At 36.7% G+C, this 22598-nt stretch overlaps 1 protein-coding gene across 4 annotated transcripts in view; it reads left to right on the top strand.

The window, feature by feature from the left end:
* Morc4 (MORC family CW-type zinc finger 4) overlaps positions 1-22598 on the top strand; it is a 62720-nt gene that overhangs the window by 33510 nt on the left and 6612 nt on the right. For all 4 annotated transcript variants that reach the window (XM_058571618.1, XM_058571616.1, XM_058571617.1 and 1 more), the window contains exons 10-14: positions 4210-4299; positions 7462-7590; positions 9069-9137; positions 9634-9685; positions 11064-11239. In XM_058571618.1, coding sequence (XP_058427601.1) covers positions 4210-4299; positions 7462-7590; positions 9069-9137; positions 9634-9685; positions 11064-11239 — 516 coding nt within the window. The remainder of the gene's footprint in view (positions 1-4209; positions 4300-7461; positions 7591-9068; positions 9138-9633; positions 9686-11063; positions 11240-22598) is intronic.

Genomic DNA, 22598 nt, shown 5'->3' with positions numbered 1-22598 from the left:
CGCAGGTCTGCCCACCTTGCGGTCGCGGGTGGCGGCTCCGCTCTGCCCCCACTCCAATTGGGGTCACGCGACCACCACGACGGCGAGCCACTGGGCCTGCTCCGGGCGCGGGCGGCGGCCCCGCTCCTCCCCTCTGGCTCGACGACAAAGCGAGAGACTCGGGTGTCTGTGACTCACCCTCCCTACCAGGAGACCAACTGTTTCTGTCGCCGCTGGTATTGATGAAGTTCTCTCCTCCGCCGCTTTCTGATGACATCAGATCTCTGCCATGTTGGTATCCCATGCAAATGGCAGCATTTCGTTCCCTTTGCCGGGTGACCAAAGCAACGGGTGAGTCCTGACCGGCCCTCACAGGCCCCGTCTCAGTCCCGTTGCCACTGCCCACGAAGGCTCGGTTGGTATTTACCTCCACAGTATTCAGCAGGACCTGGACAGAGAAGCAGTTTCCGCTGGCTCCTTAGCCCTGGGCCAGAGCAGTTCCGGGAACCGGAACTCAGCCGCTCAGTGCTCTGTGCATGCTCTGATAAGAGCAGGCTCCAAGAAGCAGTTTCCACGGGTTATTTAGCACTGAGCCTGAGTAATTTGTCTGCAAGCTGCAGGCGAATGGCAGCCTGAAATTACCTGTTCTATGGCTGAATGAGCTGTGATCAGTCGAAAACAGGGATGGTGACGTCAGCTCTCCAAGATGGTGGCCGCTGGCCTCCTCTGTGGTCTGACCAGTGTGGAGAACCGAATTGGACCGCTTCCTTCCCCCGTCTCAAACCCAGAATTCAGCACTGAGTATGGTGCTTGCACAGCTGGCAGAAGCCCGCAGAATCTGCAGTGCTGTATCCCTGTGTCGCTATCTCCTCGTTTCCCAGCGCGCGCCACAGACTCTAGCCGCGGGGCGATTTGCCGAACAAGCAGCGTGACCCTCCATGCGGACAAATCTCTCGTGTTTGAGCCCCCGTAGCTGATCCTCATGCGATGGAAATCCTTCCTCCAGGTTCCGGAGCACCCCACTTTTGCTGGAAATTCCTAACAAGATAGCCTTTAGCCGTCCTGACTCGTTATTCTCCCGCACAGTGACACGGCACACGGGGGCAATGCACTCCCCTCGCCGCCATCTTCTAAATGTATCTTTTAAATTTTTTTCTTTTAAATGTATTCTCTTAAATCCTGTAGAAAAAAAAATGTAGAGTTAAATATTCCAAGTATCTCTTGATTATGACAAGTTACTACTCTCTTGCTACTTTCAAGGTTTTCTTTGTTTTTGTCTTTCAGTGGCTTGATTATAGTTGTGCCTTAGTGTGAGCCACTCTGAGTTCATTCTATTTGGAATTTGTTGAGTTTCTTAGATGCATATAGTCATGTCTTTCTTCAAATTTGGGAAGTTTCAGCCATTATTTCTTCAAATATTCTCTGTCCCTTTCTCTCTTCTCTTTCTTTAACTACACAATGTGTATGTTAGATTACTAATGGTGTTCCACTGGTGCCTTAGGTTGTGCTCACTTTTATTCACTTTTTATTCTTTCTGATCCTTGGGCTTGGGTAATATCTTATCTTGGAGTTTACAGATTCTTCTTCTGTCTGCTCAAATCTGCCTTTGAATCCCTCTAGTGAATTATTGATTGCAATTTTTGTACTTTTCAATGCCAGGCTTTCCTTTTTGGATTCTTTTTAGGTTTTCTGTCTCTTTATTGCAATTTCCATTTTGTTCATGAATTTCTCCTCATCTTCCTTTGGTTCTTTGGACATCTTTATGTCTTTATGAGAGTTGTTTTAAAGCTTTTGGTAGATTCATCATCATATCTTTTCATGGATGGTTTCTGTTGGTTTTATTTTTCCTTTGAATGGGTCATGTTTTCCTGTTTTTTTTTTTTTTTGTATGCCTTGTGATTTTTGTTGTTATTATTGAAAACTGGACATTTGAATCTAATTACCTAGTAACTCTGGAAATCACATTCTCCCCCTTTCCCAGGATTTGCTGTAGTTTTTGTTTTGTTTTTGTTTTTATTGTAGTCCGTTGTCTCTGTTCTAAGGATCAGCCTGAAGTATAAACTTAAGGTCTTCTTACTTGTTTTCTAATCCTGTCTTTTCCTGGGAATTCACAGTGACTTTCTTATTTTACTCATATATGTATTTGCTTTTGAATATCTTACCTTTTAATGTCTGGCTCCCAAAACAGAAAAAGAGAAAAATGAAGGGAATAAAGAGGTGTCAGACTTTTGAGTCCCCTCTTTAGCTAGAGGGTAAAGGGCTCATACCAATAAAAGGTACAACAGAAATGGCTACCTGACATTTTTGTCTGTACTTCTGTGTTCAGAAAGAGCTATCAGGGATGGAAGCAGAGATCCCCAGTATTTGGAGGAAATCATCCTTTTTGCCTGTGCTGTGTTCTACAAATTGCTCTTAGAATACATACAGGATCGTCAGCCATGGAGTTGAAGGTGGGGGATGTGTAGCTGCTACTGTCCTAAAAAATGAAATTAACCAAAATTAACTACAATTTACCATCCAAGCTCTCTTCTAGAAGTTACAAGCCTTCAACAGATTCCTGAGTTCAAAAATACTTACATCAGACAAATTCAGCTAATGCAGTTATTATCTAGATGAGATAGATTCCATGCATACTACTCTTCCATCTTCCCAGAAGCCCATCTGATATATTTCTTTTCAGAAGCACACTACTACTGAGCTTCATTCCCAGCCCTTTTTATTTCTGATATTAAGACAGGTCTCAGTAAGTTTCCCATGGTAGCCTCAAACTTGTGATCCTCCTGCCTCAGCCTTCTAAGTCATTGGAATTATATGCACACACCATCACATGCTGCTATACTTCTTTTAAAAGCAGATTTTAGTAGATTTTTAGGGGGACACAATGTATAGTTTTATGTCCTGTGTTGAGGGAAAGATAGAAATATGGAGATAGGAACACTAGTAGGTTAGAGGGGAATAAGAGTTATAGGGGGTCTCATGATTATTTTATTCTTCTCCATAGTGAGAATATAATTTAATATGAGTAATTGGACGTAAGATTGATTTCTTCTTAAGAAGAGAAAAGGTCTGCAGAAACCTTGAGGAGTGATCCACAGGGCCCAGACATTTTTTTAAAGTATATTTTTCATTGTATATGGACACAATACCTTTATTTTATTTTATTTATTTTCATGTGGTGCTAAGGATGGAACCCAGTGCCTCACATGTGCTAGGCAAGTGCTCTACTACTGAGCTACAACCCCAGCCAGGGCCCAGACATTCTTAAAAATTCTAAATTTGGGGTGTTCTAGGTGTGTATAGGTCTGCATTGGGTTGTATTCTTGGACTGTAGTGTTCTGTATAGGTCTGCATTGAGTTGTATTCTTGGGCAGTATAATTAAGTAGGAGTTATTAATTAGGAAGTTACAAGTTTTTTAAATATATTTTTAGTTGTAGATGGACACAATACCTTTATTTTATTTATTTTTATGTGGTGCAGAGGATCAAACCCAGTATCTTACACATGTGAGACAAGCACTTTACTACTGAGCCACAACCCAAGCCCAGGAAGTTACAAGTTTTTACAATTAAAATGCATGCTCTGACTTTTTTTATTTTAAATGTATTTATTTATTCTAATTTGTTATATATGACAGCAGAATGCATTTCAATTCATAGTACACATATAGAGCACATTTTCATGTCTCTGACTTCTAAAAATCACATTTTTGATGACCCTAAATCTACCCCTGTTTACATGGGAAGAGAGAGAAAAGAAAAAAGAGCACAAACCAGAACTCATACACAGCCTCCAATAACAGCTATATAGTAGAATATCAAAGGGGTTTTTATCTATTAGGGCTTTACTAATATGATCAGCATTTTGATGCAGAGGAACTATATAGACATTTTTAAGTTAATATTTGATTAATTCATAAGAGATAGGGTATAGTGTTTGATCCTCTGACTTTCAACTTAATTCTCAATTACTTGTCATTATCTTACAATTAAATAACTTCCTATCAAATTACCAATATTTGGCTCTGTCCAAGCTTTGCAGTTTGGTCCTCTGTCATAGTCTCCAGGATCAACTTGCCTTCTCCATGATTCTACAAACCCTGAAAATTTTATAGATCTCTACTTTTTAGGTCTTGTGACTATTTTACACAACGTGACTATTCAACATGATTAGTCATTATGGATTGTTTAACAAGTGCTAAACCTTTACATACTTTTTGCATTTTCTTTCAGGTTGACAATAAATGCCCTTGCCCAGAAGCTTAATGCTTATTGGAAGGAAAAGATATCTCAAGAGAATTTTGAGATCTCCACTACAGCCAGGCCAGTAACATGAGTAATAAAATAAAGAATATGGGAAGGATTATGGGTAATGTTCATAGATCAAATTGAAGGAACAAGGGTAAAATGTTTTTCACATTAGGAATTTTAATTCACAAATTGAGAAAGCACAGTTACTAATTGTATCATTTTTTAAACTTCTTCAGTCTGGTTTAACACTTAGGTGATTTCAGTCATAAATATGTCAGGAGTTTAGTATTTCTTGTTTCATAGAGGCAGTGTAATATAGTGGAAAATGATGGCCATTTAATTAGACATTTTTGGGCTAAATGTCTGGATTTGCTTCTTAATATTTGGGTGGGCTTGGGATGGTTATTTCATTTCTCTGAATGTATTGAATTAAGTGACATAACGTTTTTAGCACAGTACCTGGCATAGAGTAGGTATTCATTCATTTTAGCACACTTCGCTTTCTCTTTATTCCTAGTCAATATTATTGACACTAAATTAGTATTGAAATACTGGAAACCTAGCATTAGAGAAAAAGTAGAATAGAAATAAGGAAGAGTTTATTGGATCTAAGTCAGGAAATCACACAACGAAGAGGTTGAAATGCTTCTGAAAGTCAGGAAAGGAGCATAATATAGAGGATAGACTGTATAATAACACAGTTATACTACCATTAAGACAAAGATTAACATGTTAAAAGTTCATTTGGGGATGTTCCCTTTTTTTAAATGGAAGCTACCACACAAATGTATGTTTAAAAATGTGTTTCATATGCAACTATGGCTATATGTATGTTTCCACCTTATTCTAAAGATATCAGTTCATGTCCATCTTCTATATTTTTTGAAGAAATGCATGTTAAGATGAGATGCCTTTTTACCTTTCAAATTAGCAATGATTAATGCAGTGAAACACAGATATTCATATACTGCTAGAGAGTGTATGTGCTAGAAGCAGAATTGTAATAATGCTAATTGTTTATTGATTACATATAAGCCTCACATAGTTCTATTTTTTGTATATTTTTTTAGTTGTAGATGGTCACAATACTTTTATTTTATTTATTTTTATGTGGTGCTGAGAATCGAACCTAATACCTCATACATGGTAGGCAAGCGCTCTACCACTGAGCCACAACTTCAGATACTAATGTTTTTTTAAACTGACTTTTGAACCCAGGGGCAATCTACCACTGAGCTACACCTCCAGCCATTTTTATTTTTTATTTTGTGACAGGGTCTCTCTAAGTTGTAAGGCTGGCTTCAAACTTATGATCCTCCTGCTCCTGTCTCAGCCTCCCAAATCACTGGAATTATAGGTTGTGCTACTGTTACCAGCATTTCAAAGTTTTTACATGTAGTAATTTAATCACTGTAACTCTGAAATAGATATTATTTATAGATGTAGAGACTGATAGACTGATAGCCTACAGGTTAGAGGGACCTTCTCCTCCTAGAATGGGGAGTCCCCCTCTACCCTGGGTGCGGTGGGAGCTCCCCCCGACACCCAGGTTAGAGGGACCTTCCCCCCCTAGAGCGGAGAGTCCCCCTCTATCCTGGGTGCAGTGGAAGCTCCCCCTACACCCAGGTTAGAGTGACCAAGGTAAGACAAGTAGAAAATGTTAGAGCCAAGATTCAAATATAGGCAACTATATCTCTCAACCTAAGTTTTTAGCCACTGCAAAGCGAGGGAATCTACTATAGCTTCCTTAACTTCCTGTTTAATGCAAGCATGAGCTAAAAGCCTCTCCTACCTGCCTGGATTGAAAGATCCACCATGATTGCATATAACCCAAAACAGAGTTACTGCCTCTAAGTGTGCCTGAAAGAATTATACTGTCATCTTTCTACAACAGACTATTCTGTATATATGTGTATAGGCTAATATGACCTTTTTCTTTCCTCCCTCATCTCAACACTACTGCTGAAACCTTTTGCAAGGTCTGGCTTTAAATGAATCAGTGTCTGTGTAGAAATATATAGACACCAGAGGTCAGGCCTGAGCTTAGAGCTTAAAGGTTACAAGTCTGGAACATCCTGCAGCTAAGAGATAGGAAGCTCTAGGTCCAAAAATGTGTATACACTGTGTTAAAACAGAGTTTTAAAAAAGAAGAGACATTGTATTTGAATGGTAGAATTATGAGTGCTTTTTATTTTTTTCTTTATATCTTTCTGTATCTTCTAGTTCTTCCTAAGGAGTTTATTATATTACTTATATAACTAAAAAAAAGCATGTTTGAAGCAATAAAGAAAAATACTAAACCTAGGCTTAAAAGAAACACACCACTCTAATAAAATATTTAGTATTAGAGCAGTGTAAATATAACATACACAAAACTCACCCTAGTGGTTAAATTGGCCCAAGGTGCCCCTCTCCCCTCTTTCTGTCTTTTCTCTAGTCTTCCCTCTTTTAGCTCTAATCCACTCTTCACACCCTAGGTACTGAGTACTATCATATATGGGCCATCTCTTTTCACAGAGAAACAAATTGTCTTTGGGGCATTGGTTACTGGATTCTGTTTCTAATAGTGGATGGGAATGGGTGTGTATTTCAAGAGTTGAACTGTGGAAGACTTTATGTTAATTTAATTCAGTTGTTGGTCTAAAACTACCATTTCTGGTCAGGATATTTAAGCAAAATTCATAGCACTTTTAAAGAATAATTTTGGGAATATCAACCTAAAAAATTTGGATTGAAGCATTATAAACAAAGGGTTTTTTGAAAAAAACAGAAAAGGAATGGGGAATATCTGCAGGGAAATGAGCAAGATGGTTTGATGACTGTGCTTCAGTGATTCCCATAAGTGTATTTTAAATCTGTTATGTAGTTGGACAGAAGTAAATAAAATGATTCAATGGTTTTATTTCTTGGTAATAATGTAACACAGATACACACACACACACACACACACACACACACATACATACATGATGCCTTTTCCTAATAAACTTTTAGAGTTAAAATTATCCTGTTATTAGCTTAGAATAAAATTTGCCAAGATAAATATTATTGACCTCCATAAATAATGTTAGTATTATGTATGAAATTCAAAATAAACACATTTCATACATCTATAACATTTCCAACATAACTCATATATAAAATTAATTATTTTCACTTTTTGTGCCTTTATAATGTAAGGCAGAGCACAGAGCTAGGATATACACAGTCACACTTCTATTTTCCCTCATTCAGGAAGATTCCTGACCAGACATGGGTACAATGTGATGAATGTCTTAAATGGAGGAAACTTCCTGGCAAGGTGGATCCATCTACATTACCTGCAAGATGGTTTTGTTACTATAATTCCCATCCAAAATACAGGTAAGGTTCCAGGTCTCAGTATTGTACCTGAGACAACTCTTGATGTATCTTTATATTCTAAATACTTCATCTCAGTTATACACTCTTCAGCTAACATTCAAATCCCTATGCTGACTTGCCCCACCTTATTTACCCAGTCTTATTTTTCATTATCTTAACACAAATCTTGTACTTTGGCCAGATTTGTGACTTCACTATTCCCTACATGTGCCATACTTACTTTTTCCTCCATGATCATCTTTCCGTTGCTTGCAGTGATCTTCTGCCTTCCATCTGCCTATCCAAATCTTATCCATATCTCATGGGACACTTTTCCCATTGACAGTAGTTTACAGTGACTTCCTGCATGTTTTGATTCATGACATTTGTTCAAATACTGTTTTGTGTTGTGGGGTGTTTTTTATATGTATATGCTTTTGCTCTTCAAGAGATTTTAAATTCTTTTTTGTTCACTTTACATGTATTGACTTTTATGTTTTTAATTTATATATGACAGCAGAATGCATTACAATTCTTATTAAACATATAGAACACAGTTTTTCATATCTCTGGTTATATACAAAGTACATTCACACCAATTTGTGTCTTCATACATGTACTTTGGATAATAATGATCATCACATTCCACCATCATTTCTGACCCTATGCCCCTTCCCTTAATTTTAAATTCTTAAAGAATAAAGTCTTTACATTCCAGGTTAAATTGATTTTTATGTTTCTTATCGAGAATCAATATAAACAGTACCTATTGTACATTCAGTGCTATTTGTTTAAATGTTTGTCTTCCTAATATACGATGTGTTCCTTTCAGCATTCAATCTCTAAATATTGCCTGGCATATCCATTTGTGTTAACTTTAATTTAACAACTTTTTATTTGATTCAGTAGTCGCATATGTCTGTAATAAGTCAGTTTGCCTCAATCCAGTTGTGACTTTCTTAAGATTCTTTTTTGCAGGATAAATGCTAATAGAAAAAAATATTCTACAACAGAGTCTGCTTTCTAGGGGAAATGTCTAAAATGGAGAAAATTAATTAAATGAAATCTAATAGTCTCCAGATGTGCCTAAGTACCTTTTCATGGTGAATAATGAGATCATGTGATTAGAATTCGGGACTGAGTTCTTAGAAGCTTCATTTTTAATACTTTATTTTTTATCTGTTGACAGTCAAGGAGACAGGCTTCCAGGGTACTTCACTCTCTTATAAAATGGATTTCTAATTATTAGGTTTTATTTGTTTTTAGGATAGTTTTTGACCATTGAATAAATTTGAGCACTCTTTCAGTTTTTACTCATAAAATATTCTTCCTCATGCTTTACGTATTAGTGAATTTTTTTGTTTGTTTTTACTGTGAGATCTGAACTCTATAATATTAGAGGATTGTCAAACTGCCCAGTAATAGTGCTAAGGAAAGTACATAGTAAAAGTGAAGAATACATTTTGCTTCCAAAAGATGATTTACTCTCTGTTTTGTAGGAGATGCTCTGTTCCAGAGGAACAAGAACTCATTGATGAAGACTTATATTTGAGCAAAACTAAGAAACAGTTGAGTATGCATGAGGTGGTGTTCTGCATCATAAAGTAGAGGATCCTGGCCCTTTGTATTAATCCAGACTTTTGAGAAGAAGGATAATTTTTGGTGTTCTTAAGGTTTTCCTTAGCTCTCTGTTCTGCCAGTTCTTTATTTCTTTATTCCTTCTTACCATCTCCTGAATGTCTCAACTTTGATTATCTTTAGAGTCTGTCTGTCTCTCGCCACCCCATTTCTCTCTCTCTCTCTCTCTCTCTCTCTCTCTCTCTCCCCCCCCTCCCTCCCTCCCCCCCTCCCCCCTCCCTCCCCCCCCTCCCCCAGCCCATCTCTCAGAGAGAGATAGCATTTGAAAACTTCCTTCAGTAGTATAGTTCAGGAAGGCACCTTTAGTTACTCAATGACACACTATTTCTAACTTGAAATGAACATTATAATCTAAATCTGTAATTGGTAATCCATTTATAGTTGAGACATTTCATGAGTGAACTAAATAGCACTTTTATCTTCTAGAGATCAATCTGTTGAGAAGAAGAAGATATCTATGGAAAATGAGAACCTCCAGGTGAGAGATAGTCCACTCTATTCCTTTTCTCACACACAATTTTCCCCAACAGAAGATATAGGTTGAAGAAAGCAGCAATCTTGAAATCTACATAAAAATAACCATTACTTCTTGTGGTCTTTTCTTTTTATTGGAACTTTGGGTTTTGTGCTGATCTGCTGTTACTGATGCTCAGACCACCTAAAATAGAAGAGTCAAATAATTTATTTCCCAGATTTGGGTTCAGTACTGATTGTGGACAATACTGTCACTTTTGGCGTCACAGAATATTCAGGGTTATGTCCCATCTTCTTACAGGCTGCTCCTGTTGAGTGTCTGGTTTTCCTGTCTCCTTTCTTCCAGGATTCAGGGATGATTCCTTCCTCCTTCCTCTTGGGAAGAAAGGGTGGTTCTTTGTGCGTCTCCCCAATCCCTGCTTTCAGGCTGGCTGGCTTTATAAAGACTCTGCTGTTTTGAATTTTCAGGAGCACTGTCTCTCGGACATGGTTGCCCAGCTCCGGACGCTGAAGGGTGCAATAAGGTTGGCCGTCCTTTCAGGGACACTCCTCTCCTGACAGCCACCATAGCACCCATATATCTTCCCCACCCAACCTTGCCATTCTGCATGATTTCCCTCTTGACCCTATTTCCCAGAGAGACCTGCTAGTCGCATGTTAGATTCACCTTTCACCCATTCGATCAGGGTAGGTCAGACTGGTGAGGATAGAGACAATTTAATATGAATTCTTCTTCTGATATCCTTCCAAAACCCAGGCATATGAGTAATCAGGTTTTTATATACTAATGTCTTGAATTAATAGTCTGATATAGAGATCAGGAGATTTCCTAGGACTGCTCTGTCCTCATTCAGTTTACCTCCCCTTTATATTCCTTTACCTTAATCATTCATACTATTTTCATAAGCTGGCTCTCCCACAATATCCCAAATGCATGTCTCTGTGTGTGTGTGCACTGTAAACATGTGTCATCTCCTGCATGAATTTCTCCCAAACCAGCACAGACACTTGCTGCAATGCTTTTTTCCCTCCACTCCTACTCTCATCACAGATATCAGAAGAATGAAAACCCAGCCTTCAACTGGGTCACAAGATAGAAATAGACAGTGATTAGGGGCCTTGATTTATGTTGTGGGTAGGATAATTATAGGAGCCAATAAGTAATTTGGGGGAGGTCTGTTGGTGTCTAGCTGATAAGGTTAATAACTGAATATGCCTGGGTTCATTGTTCTAGTGTACATTTCTGCGCGCTGTTTATTTTGTGTAGGAAACAGTTTCTTTTTATTTGGCCAAGCGTTCTTTCCTAGCATCAGAAGGATTGACTCATCTTTAAAGTTTGGTTTTAATTTGGGATTTTTATGAATCATTTCTTTCTTTGCTAGGCATTCAGTAATCCACCAAAGATTCCTTCTGTTCAAGATATGGCTGGACTGAATGACAAGACAATCGGATATGAGAGAATTGATAGTCCTACCCTGTTTCCGTCTGTTGGAGAAGAAAGCAGATCACCTTCTCTTCAACTTAAACCTCTGGATTCCAGTGTTTTTCAGTTTTCCAGGTGACTGATACACATACTATATTGTCAATAGTAATCCTCAGGGTCTGTTTTCCTATAGAGTAAGTTGGTATGTCTTACTGTATCAATGTTTTTCATAAATCCTTGTATAGAATTAATAAGAAGAAACACAATTTTGGGTTGATAGAAATGTCTTTCATACACCCCCAATTTTTCCACCTTACAACTGCCAGATCAACTCTACATACTTTCAAGGTGATCATTTGCTGATGCTTTTTTATGTATTATGTGTTCATATTATGTTGGGGATCATGCAAGTGAAATATGGACATAAATCTTTCAAAAGCATTAAGTGCTATAAAAATAGGATAATATCACATAAACATTGTTCCTTTCCGTACGTTTTTGGATACTGAAGTCCTTTGGGGGTTCATTAGTAAAAGTTACGTCTTGGGCCTTGTTCATCTTCAAGTTATTTTATTAGTTCTTATAATAGGAAGGAGCATAACTATTAATTTTCTTAAATATTAGGAATATTTGAAACACTAAAGGATATGAATGTCCCCCATATTGCTGCAAGAATGAACTCATACTCCTAATTATGACTCCTTGCTTTCTCCTCTCTACTGTGCTTCTCACTCTCATAGAGCCAAGTCATAGGGCAGACACCAAGTTGCTCTCTGATGGTAGACTCTTCTATAGTCATCAATAATATGACTTTTATATAATGGATGTGAACTTGTTATTGTTCCTTTTCAGTTCAGGTATCTTCTTAACATATTGGAATAGAGATAATAGAATATATCATAGGGTATGATGAATTCTGGTTTGTGATTTTTTTCCACCAATGTTACTGATTCTTTCCCTATTCATTGCTTCTTGGGTAGGTCTTTTCAGCCTCTCATCTAGATAAAAATATGTACAAGTATACAGGTGTGCAAGTCCCCTATCAGTGATTCTTCCAAACTCAACCCTATAGATAATGGAGGAAACTCAAGACCCCCTGAACAGGGGCAAACAGTCTCAAGAGAAAATAAACTTTTAGGAGCAAAACTAATAAAACACTTTTTATTTCATTTATTGAGTATGTACTTTATTTTGGAGTAATTTATGGACATCAGTATTTAAAAATAATAAAACACCTGGGCTGATGGTGTGGCAAGTGCCTAGCATGTTCAAGGCCCTGGATTTGATACCCAGAACCACAAAAACAAAATAATAATAAAAACAACGATAATAATAAAACTCTTTTAAAAATTTAGATGAGAATCTGTATGAATAAAAATCTAAACAGTGCCTTGGAACCTACTATAAGTAGGTTCTCAATAAGTAATGGTTAAATATGAGTGATATTGGGGGAACAATTTCTAAGACTGAATTTTGTAGCAAGGAAGTAAATAATACAATCCAGCTTTAGTTTCAGAACATAATTATTCCCTCTTCCCCTCTATACTTCTCAACTCCCATTGTAGGTTTGGAGGGATGTACAAAAGTACTATGTGTTTTTGAAGCACATTTTTACATCCCCATCTTGGTCTTCTGGAGATACCCATCATTGCTTTTGAATTCTTTCCCTACTATGGTCACTTCTCCTTTTTTTCTCATTATCTCTTTTGTAACTATAGCAGTTTTTGTAACTTCAAGAGATTACAAATGCAAAGTGTGCACTGTAATATATGTTTTATGAGTGTAGTACTATAGTACATCCATTGGGTGGCATACTTAATCAGTTTTTATTGGGATTTTTGTATGAATTTTTATAGAATGATATATATATATATATATATATATATATATATATATATATATATATATATATGTGTGTGTGTGTGTGTGTGTGTGTGTGTGTATGGGCTGGAAGAAAGAGATACGTGATACCTGATTCCCCTAATACAGGTGTTATATAAGGTTAGTTAATGATAATTGTGCCATTTCAAGCTACATGTGTAGGTAGATTTAAATTGACTGGGAAACCAGGCACAGGGACATGCTCTAATAGTCTCAGCTGCTTGGCAGACTGAGGTAGGAGGATTTCTTGAGCCAGGAGTTCGAGATGCCTAGACAATATAGGGAGACCCGGTCTCAAAAAATTGAGGGAGAGTCTGCCATTTTAGGGAGGAAATGGAAGCTCTCACAAGTTTAATAAAATACACAGGGTTTCTGATATAACAGTGTCCAGGGGATAATAGATTTAATCAAGAGTTACAAAGGTCATCTTTGTTATCAAAACCTAAAATTGATGAGTTCTTGAGTCATGTAGTTTAGCTTACTCACTCTAGATAAAAATAAAGCCTACACTATCCAAGAGAACTTTAAGAAGTTGTAATGGGATATGTTAGTAGGGTCTCTGGAGGTATAATTGGAAATAACTTCATGAGTCTAAAAAAATCTAACAAAAGAAGGAGAGGATCTGCAATAAGGAATAGGTTCAGCTAGTATGCCAGCCAGCATAATCTTTTGGTGGATGACAGTTTATTTCTGTTAAAAGAAGTAATCCCTTCCTGTTTATTCATTCTTCATATATTTGAGTGTTATCTATATGAAAGGAATTGTTCTAGGATAATGATGGGATCCAAGATGAAGGAGCTTACAGTAGTAAGTTTTATATGTAAATATTCCTAATACATGCTAGTTTCATTATGAGTGGTGCAAACTAATGTCTAAAATAGTTTTTGTCCCTACATTTATATACAGGATAAGAATTAATGGCTGTAACTTATGTAGTCATTTTGGGTAAACTATGTCAAAAGCTAATTTAGTTTGTATTTTTAAAGGATAACCAAAATTTAGCTCTAATTTTTAAAGGATAACCAAAAAGTATCTCAGTTATACTGCAATTAATGGTGGAGGGAGAGGAGGAAAGTCATTCTAATATGTTTAAAGAAATATTTGAAAAAAATAACAAGGCGTAAAAATAAATAGAAGAACAATTTGTCAAATGAATAAGATTCAAAGGCCATATAAAATATAATCTGGGAGAACAACTTCTAGAATGGAGAAGTAAGGAGCACAATAAATCCTCTCACCAACAAATAGTTTTTTAACTTGTAAAAATTATTTCAAAAATTCAGAGTTCCTGGAAATTGTTCAGGGGTACACAGCAAATAGAGAAATGTTAATTCAAGAAAATCTACTAAATCTCAGGAAGAACAGCAAGATTCAGTGGCATTTGAACCACGACCTGCTCCCATCCCCAACCCCTTCAAGTCCAGCTTTATGGAAACTACTCAAGGGAGCTTTAATCCAGGTGCGTGTGATATAAAAGATGGGGACTCCCTCTTCCCTTAGCTCCCTGTTTAAATCTATGATTTAAACTGGGAGGGGCAGGCCTCTTACTTTTTTCATCTTCCTCAGTTCTGTATTATAAAATCTCTATTACAGGTAGACCCAGAAGTACTAACCTTTCTTTTCCCACTCAGCTTTTTCTTCCTCACTCAGCCCCCATTGGTAGGGTGGAGACAGTCACAGTGGAACAAAAGGATGATAATATTAGGCCCCCCACAGCTCAAGCACAAGCTTGCTCTTTGATCAAAGGTTCATACTGTTAAGAGCTAGCAAAAACACCACTCAGTGCCCATTCATAAAGAAGGAATTTCACTCTGGAAAAGCCACTGCCTGCCTCAAGCTCTTATATAGTGTTGCAGGGGTTCTGCTTAAAGAGAGGCCTTCAGGATGAACTCCACAATTCTACCTGAAGGATTTGACTTTGTAATTTTATGACAGTGCCTAAGGGCATTGTCAAAACTGAAAAACCATGGTTCAGAACAATTAAGTGGGCACACATAAGTCCATGATACAAGTTAAAACCAAAAAGTAGCCAAATAATCAGAAAATAGGTAACAGAAAATCAGGGAAAGATAGTCAAGAAGAGCTCTCCTGGGATCATAGTCAATCCTATATGTCAGGAAACCTGTTCATAAGCACAAGTTGGCATCCACTAAGATAGCAATCAGAGCAGGACATAAGGTGGACTTGAAACTAGTCCCCAAGCTGTGGGACCTCAAACAACCTCACTGGCATAGGGGCTTAAATACTACCTGGGACCAACCAATGATTAAAATAATAACTCTGACCCAGAGGCAACTTCTAGGAAGCCAAGCTTAAAAATAAAATCACATACATCCCTGGTAACCTGAAAGACTATATATGCTCAAGGCGATATTCTCTCAGGTGTGACTGAACAAGGAAAATCTAAACTACTAATATCTGTGTGAATGTGGTGCAGAAACATGAACTCATTGAACTTTGATAGCAGCTTCCAAGTCACACACACATTCAATAGCAAAGGGTAAAAATCTAACTGGTTAAGGGGACAAAAACACAGCATTTGATCAATAAGTAGCCTATGCAGGACCAGTGATGAACCCTAGATTTCCAGATAAAAGAATAAAACCAAGGTGCTGGGGCTGGGGCTCAGTGGTAGAGCACTTGCCTAGCATATATGAGGTGCTGGGTTCAATCCTCAGCACCACATAGAAGTAAATAAATGTATTTTTTAAAGAATAAAATCAAGGATATCAGAGGTTTTATACTGAAGGGATAGAATTCTTGGAGTCAGTTCTACCAAGTTACCAAATTAAAAACCAGGCAAACAGCAACAATGGAAATCCCCGTGGGAGGGAGGAATCAGAGTCCACAATTGCTATGACATATTATCTAAAATGTCCCGTTATCAACAAAACTTATGAAACATGCAAAGAAACAGGAAAGTATAACCTGAACATAGGAAGAAAAGCAGGCAATAAAATCTGCTCTTGAAGAGACCCAGATGTTGAATTTAGCAGACAAACACTTCAAAGCAGCCATTAAAATATGTTCAAAGAACTAAGGGAGACAATATCTAAACAATGAGGGTATAATGGCAGTGTCTCATCAAATAATATCAGTAAAGGGACAGAAATTATTTTTAAAGAACCAAATGAAAATTCTGGACATGGAAATGGAAAGTACAATAACTGAAATGAGAAATTCTCCAAAGTACATTAGAGTAGGAAGAAGACAGAATCAATACGTTTAAAGAGATCAGTTATAAATTATGCAATCTAAAGAACAAAGAAGAAAAAAATGAAGAAAGCCTCAGAGAAATGTGCATCAAAGGTGCATAATAGTACAAAGAGAAAAGGAAAGAATTAGAAAAACATTTCAAAAGTGCTGAAAACTCCCCAAATTTTATGAATAGCATTAACCTATAACATATAAGGTCAACAAATTTGAAACAGGATAAGTGCAAAGAGATTAACAGGTAGACATATCATAGTGAGTATATTGAAAGGCAAAGGCAAAAACAATCTCTAAAGTAGAAAGATGAAATGATTCATCATATACAAGAGAACCTTAATAAGAGCTGACTTCTCATCAGAAACAATGGAGAGAAAGCAGTGAGTTGCTGCTATAGTTTGGAAATTGTTCATCCCCATCTAAACTCATGTTGATATTTAATTGCCAATGTAACAGTATTGAGAGCTTGGGAGCCTTTAAGAGATGTTTGTGGTCATGGGGTTAATGCACTCATTAAGGGATTAATGTAGTTCTATTTTTAAAATATATAATTCTTACAACTTAATGGGTTTTTAAAAATATTTTTTGTAGTTGTAGATGGACAGAATACCTTTATTTTATTTGTTTATTTTTATGTGGTGCTAAAGATTGAACCCAGTGCCTCACACATGCTAGGCAAGATTAAGCTACAGCCCCAGCCCTAATGTAGTTCTTTTGAGAATGGTTTGGTTGCCACCAAAGTGGATATTTATAAAGTGAGTTCAGTTTCCTCAAGTTTTTTCTTGCTTTCTATCTTACCAATGTAATCTCTTTGCCATTGCCTGCTTGCTCTTCCACTTTTTACCATGAGATCCTCCCCAGAAGCTAGCCAAATGTGGCCACCACTTGGCAACCTTCAGAACTGTGAACAAAAATAAACCTTTTATTTATAAGTCATCCAATCTCAGGTATTCTGTTATAACAACAAAAAACAGACTAAGAAAGATGACATATTCAAGTACTAAAAAAAAAAAGACTTGTCAACCAAGAATTTTTATTCCAGTAAAATTTGCATTAGGAAATGAAGATAAAATAAATGTAGTCCCAGGTAAACAAAAACTGGAAGAAATTTGTTGCTAGAAGACTTTTCTTATAAGAAATACTAAAGGAAGTTATCCAAGGTGAAAGCAAACTGATGCCAGACTGTAATCTGAATTCATATGAAAAAGCAAAGAGTACTGGTAAAGGTAACTTTTTTTAAAAAGTTATTTATAAATTACTAATTATAAAGGGCATTATAATGGCATATTTCTCCTCTTTATATTCTTAACTAGTTTAAAGAATAACTACATTAAACAATACATATTTTTATATAATTGCAGGTATCATTTTGTCATTGGGCTTCTAAGGTATACAAATATATTTGACCATGACAATATGAAGGAGTTGGATGGGAACAAAGCTGTACTGTAATAAGAAAATAATATGAAATATTGATTCAGATCCATAGTCAGAAATCAAAGAACAAAAAAGTGATAAATAAAAATGCTGGTACAGCCAGGTGTGGGGACACATGCCTGTAATCTCAGCAACATGGGAGACCGAGGCAAGAGGATTATAAGTTAAAGCCCAGCACAGCAATTTAGCAAGACCCTGTCTCAAAATAAAAATGAAATGAAATAAAAATGGCTGGGAATATAGCTCATGGTAGAACATTCCTGGGTTTAATTCCTAGAACCTAAAAAAAAGAAGGCTAATACAAAAAAAATCTATAAATATATACTTGCTCTGCTGACTTCTTTGGGTTTTCTCCAAAAAACATAACATTGACTAAAATAATAATAATAATATACTGTTGTTGGATTTATAAATATTATAGTAGAAAACATCCATAAAATATAAAAAGAGAACCAATAAAGGAGGATCAGAAATGGAAGGAGACCCTCAGGGTTATACAAAAGAACATACAAGAGGAAATGAGGGGAAAGGGAAAAATAATACAAGGGGGAGAAATGAAGGACAGTAGAGGGGGTAGAGAGAGAAGAGGGGAGGGGAGGGGAGGGGAGGGGAGGGCGGATAGTAGAGGATAGGAAAGGTAGCAGAACACAACAGACACTAGTATGGCAATATGTAAATCAATGGATGTGTAATTGATGTGATTCTGCAATCTGTATATGGGCTAAAAATGGGAGTTCATAACCCACTTGAAGCAAAGTGTGAAATATGATATATCAAGAACTATGTAATGTTTTGAACAACCAACAATAAAAAAAAATAAAATAAAATAAAAAAAAGAAGAAGACATGACACCTAGAAAACAAAAAGCTAAGCTGGATATAGTGGCTCACGCCTATAATCTCAATGGCTTGGGAGGCTGAGGCAGGAGGATCATGAGTTCAAAACCAGCCTCAGCAGAAGTGAGGCACTGTGTAACTCAGTGAGACCCTGTTGGAGGTTGAGCCAGGAAGATCAGAAGTTCAAGGCCAACCTGGGAAACTTGGTGAGATCATGTCTCAAAATAAAAATAATAAAAAGGACTGGGCATGTGGGCTGGGGCTGTGGCTCAGTGGTAGAGCATTCACCTAGCATGTGTGAGGCACTGGATTCAATCCTCAGCACTACACAGAAATAAAATAATAAAATATTGTCCCCACCTATAACTAAAAAATAAATATTTTTTTAAAAAGGACTGGGGATATAGCTCTTACCCATGTAATCTCTTTGTCCTTGCCTGCTTGCTCTTCCACTTTCTACCATGAGACCCTCACCTGGGTTCAGTCCTCAGTACCAAAAAAAAAAAAGGAAGCCACTTAAATGTCAACTGATGAATTGATTAATATCCAAACAATAGAATATCACTCACCCATAAAAAGAATTATAATAGTTTTTTGGTTATTATAATGAATGAAACACCTAAGGCTGGGTAACTTTATAAAGAAAATGGATTTATTTAACTCAGTTCTAGAGGCTGTAAATTGAAATAGTATGACACCAGCTCTAGTAAAGGCCATCTTTCTGACAGAGTCCTGAGGTGTTATAAGCCCTCACATGGCAAGAGACAGGTTAGTGCCCATGTCTGTCTACATCTGTATCCTCTGATCTCTCTCTCTTGTATAGCCACTTGTATTTAATCCTGGGGGCTTGGCCCTAATTATCTTTTCTAATCCTAATCAGCTCCCTAAAACTCTACCTCTAAATACTATAGTTGAATTATGTTTTCATCCTCTTAATATCTCACAGTGGAGATTAAATTTCAGTATGTGTACCTTTAGGAGACCCACTCAAACATTATCCACAACATAGCAGCAATGAAATATTGATACTAGCTGCAACATATATGAACCTTGAAAACACTGAGTGAAAGAAGACAATTGCAAAAACCATAAAAGTGGCTGGAGATGTAGCTCAGTATGAGTGTTTGCCTAACATGCAAGGCCCTAGGTTTGAATCCCAGCATTATAAAAAAAAAAACTGAAAATAAAAATGAACCAAAGACCACAAGAAGCTGGGTATGGTGATGCATACTAATAGTCTCAACTACTCGGGAGGCTGATATAGTAGGATCAGTTGAGCTCACAATTTCAAGGCCAACCTGGGCAATATAGTAATACCCAATCTCAAAACAATATTTATATGAAGTGCCTAGAATCAGTTTGCTATTCCAGATATATAGAGACCAAAATTAGATTAGTAGTTGCTGAGAAGTAGGTGGAAGTATGGAGAGTGACTACTAATGCATGGAGGTTTCTCTTGGGATGAAATAAATTTTCTAAATTTAGATTGTGTGATGATTATACAACTCTGAATATACTAAAGCCATTGAATTGTACACTTTAAATGGGTGGATTTATGGCCTTTATATCTCAATAAAGAGGTTAAAAATGTTTAATCTTGAGTATAAGTATATGCACTATAGAGGAGACATGTTTTTGGTCCTTATTCTTAGCTATCATTGTGCCGTAAGCATTGTAGGAAATGTGGAATGAGTGAATTTTAAAAATAAAATATCCTAATTTGAATTTAGCATCTCTCTCTTGGTTAGTGAAATACTAAAATGATAGTGGTCAAATATAGAAACCTCTCAGAAAACATTTTAAAGGAGTAGAAGCATAGTATATGTATTTTTTGTCAATAAAATGTAAAATACTTCAAAGAGTAAATTACTAAAATGTATATATAAAGTGAAATTGTTGAATATGACAAAAATAAGCAATAAAATGAGAAGAAACCACACAGTTGGAGAAGAATTCCTAGGATATAAAACCCCTAATTAATCTTTCCTAAATGAGTGAATATAAGTCTAGAATGAGAATCAGTTCTTAGAGGGAAGAGCCAGACTTTCCAGACAAGTATAGACGCAATAAGTAAAATCCAATTATTTTTCTTTCATTTATGTAACAGTTCATTCTTGTTGGCCACTTACATGAAATGTTTTTTTCCCCTTGTCTGTGTCTGGCATACTTCATTAATTTCCCTTAGTCAAGGGTGTTATGCTTTGATATTTTAGTAGGGTACCTAAAAGACATACATACATGCACACATATACATTATACAGTGATCAATACATATTATAAGAGAGCACTAAAAAGTTTTATAGGAATTCAGAAGTAGCATTTGAACTGCTTTTAGATATGCAGTGTTAGGAAGGACAAAGGCCTTCTTATCAAAAGGAGCAGCATAAGAAAAACCATGGGCTTTCATTTTGGCTGGTGTTTGTAAAGTGGGTAATGGGAGATGAAGTTAGGGCCAAATTGTGTTCTAGCTCTATTACTTACTAGCTAACTTCAGAAAATTATTTGACCTCTTCTAATGCATTTTCTTAAAAAAAACAATTGAGATAGTAATACCATTTACCTCAAGGTTATTGGGAGATGATTTAGATGAGAATATACATGTTGAACAGTTATCACGCTTTCTGGCACAAAGTGCTGAATAATGTTTCCTATTATTTGTCACAGAGGCCAATGCCAAGCTAAGACATTAGAGCATTTATGTTGTAGAAAGCCAAAAATAAGGGTTTTAAATAGAGAGGTGACATAGTCAGAGCAATGCTTTAGGAAGATTAACATGGCAGTAGGTGATCTAGAAGTGAAAGAAAGGGAAACCAGAGACCAGAGGAAGTTACTGCAATAGACCAGGAGAAGCAATGAGAGCTTGATAGTTTATAAATGACTATAAAGGGGCTGGGGATGTGGCTCAAGCGGTGGCATGCTGGCCTGGCATGCGTGCGGCCAGGGTTTGATCCTCAGCACCACATACAAACAAAGATGTTGTGTCCGCTGAAAACTAAAAAAATAAATGTTGAAAAATTCTCTCTCTCTCTCTCTTTCTCTCTCTCTCTCTTTCTCTCTCAGAAATAAATAAATAAATGACTATAAAATTCTGTAAAAATTACAATCTGATGGTGGTAACACAAATAGGAAACAGGAGAAGGAGCATATTTGAAGGTAAACATGAAAAGTCAATTTTATATATACTAAGATACCTATGGAACATCCAGGAAAAAAAAAAAAAAAAACATGGGATGGGCAGTTGAAAATCCAATGCTAGATCTCAAAACTTGAGAGAAGGTAGAAGTTATTGCCCAGAGGTTGTATGGGGTTACCAAGAAGGAATACAGGGTCAGAAGAAACGATAGTTAAGGACAGAACCCTTAAAGGTGGAAAAATGAAGATAAGGCAAATAATATGACTTTTATTGCCTTTCATAAAACTTAGTTAATGCTATCTGCTATTATATATGCATTTCCTTCTTTCATGCCAACTGATTGTTTTATTGTCTTACTTAATACCAGAGCTAAATGGACCATCTCTATTGGCCCTTATACATATTTAAATATGGGTGCATTTGTTCTTACATAGCCCCTAAATTCTTTTGCTCTTCCTTTAAGGCCAACACAGGTCTATTGAGATGACAAGCCAGTTTTTATTTCTGAAGAACATACAGGGCATCAAAAGAAGCTAAGGTTTAGGATGTCTTACAGATGTTCTAAGAAATTACAGATATGTGGGCAACCTTGAAGTACTATGATGTGGCAAATAATATGCCTGATTCTTTCTCATTAGAAGTTTGAAAGTTGAAGGCCAGGTGCAGTGGCACACTCCTGTAATCCCAGTGGCTTGGGGGCTGAGACAGGAGGATCGCAAGTTTAAAGGCAATCTCAGCAACAGTGAGGTGCTAAGCAACTCAGTGAGACCCTGTCTCTAAATAAAATACAAAATAGGGCTGGGGATGACTCAGTGGTTGAGTGCCCCTGAGTTCAATTCCTGGTACCAAAAAAATTTAAAAAAAAAAAAGAAGTTTGAAAGTTGATTTTACCTTGAATTTTTTTGTTTATTGGAAAGAGGATAATTATAAGGACGACAATGGGGTTCCCATCCTGCTGAATGATATAAAATTGCCTGTGGATTTCTCTAGCACCAGT

This window comes from Marmota monax, unplaced genomic scaffold (assembly GCF_021218885.2).
Source record: "Marmota monax isolate L192 unplaced genomic scaffold, Marmota_monax_Labrador192_F-V1.1 WCK01_AAM20220418_F8-fsc00050, whole genome shotgun sequence".
NCBI classification, from domain to species: domain Eukaryota; kingdom Metazoa; phylum Chordata; class Mammalia; order Rodentia; family Sciuridae; genus Marmota; species Marmota monax.
Note: the sequence above shows the minus strand (reverse complement) of the source record. Positions and strands in the feature narration are given on the sequence as shown.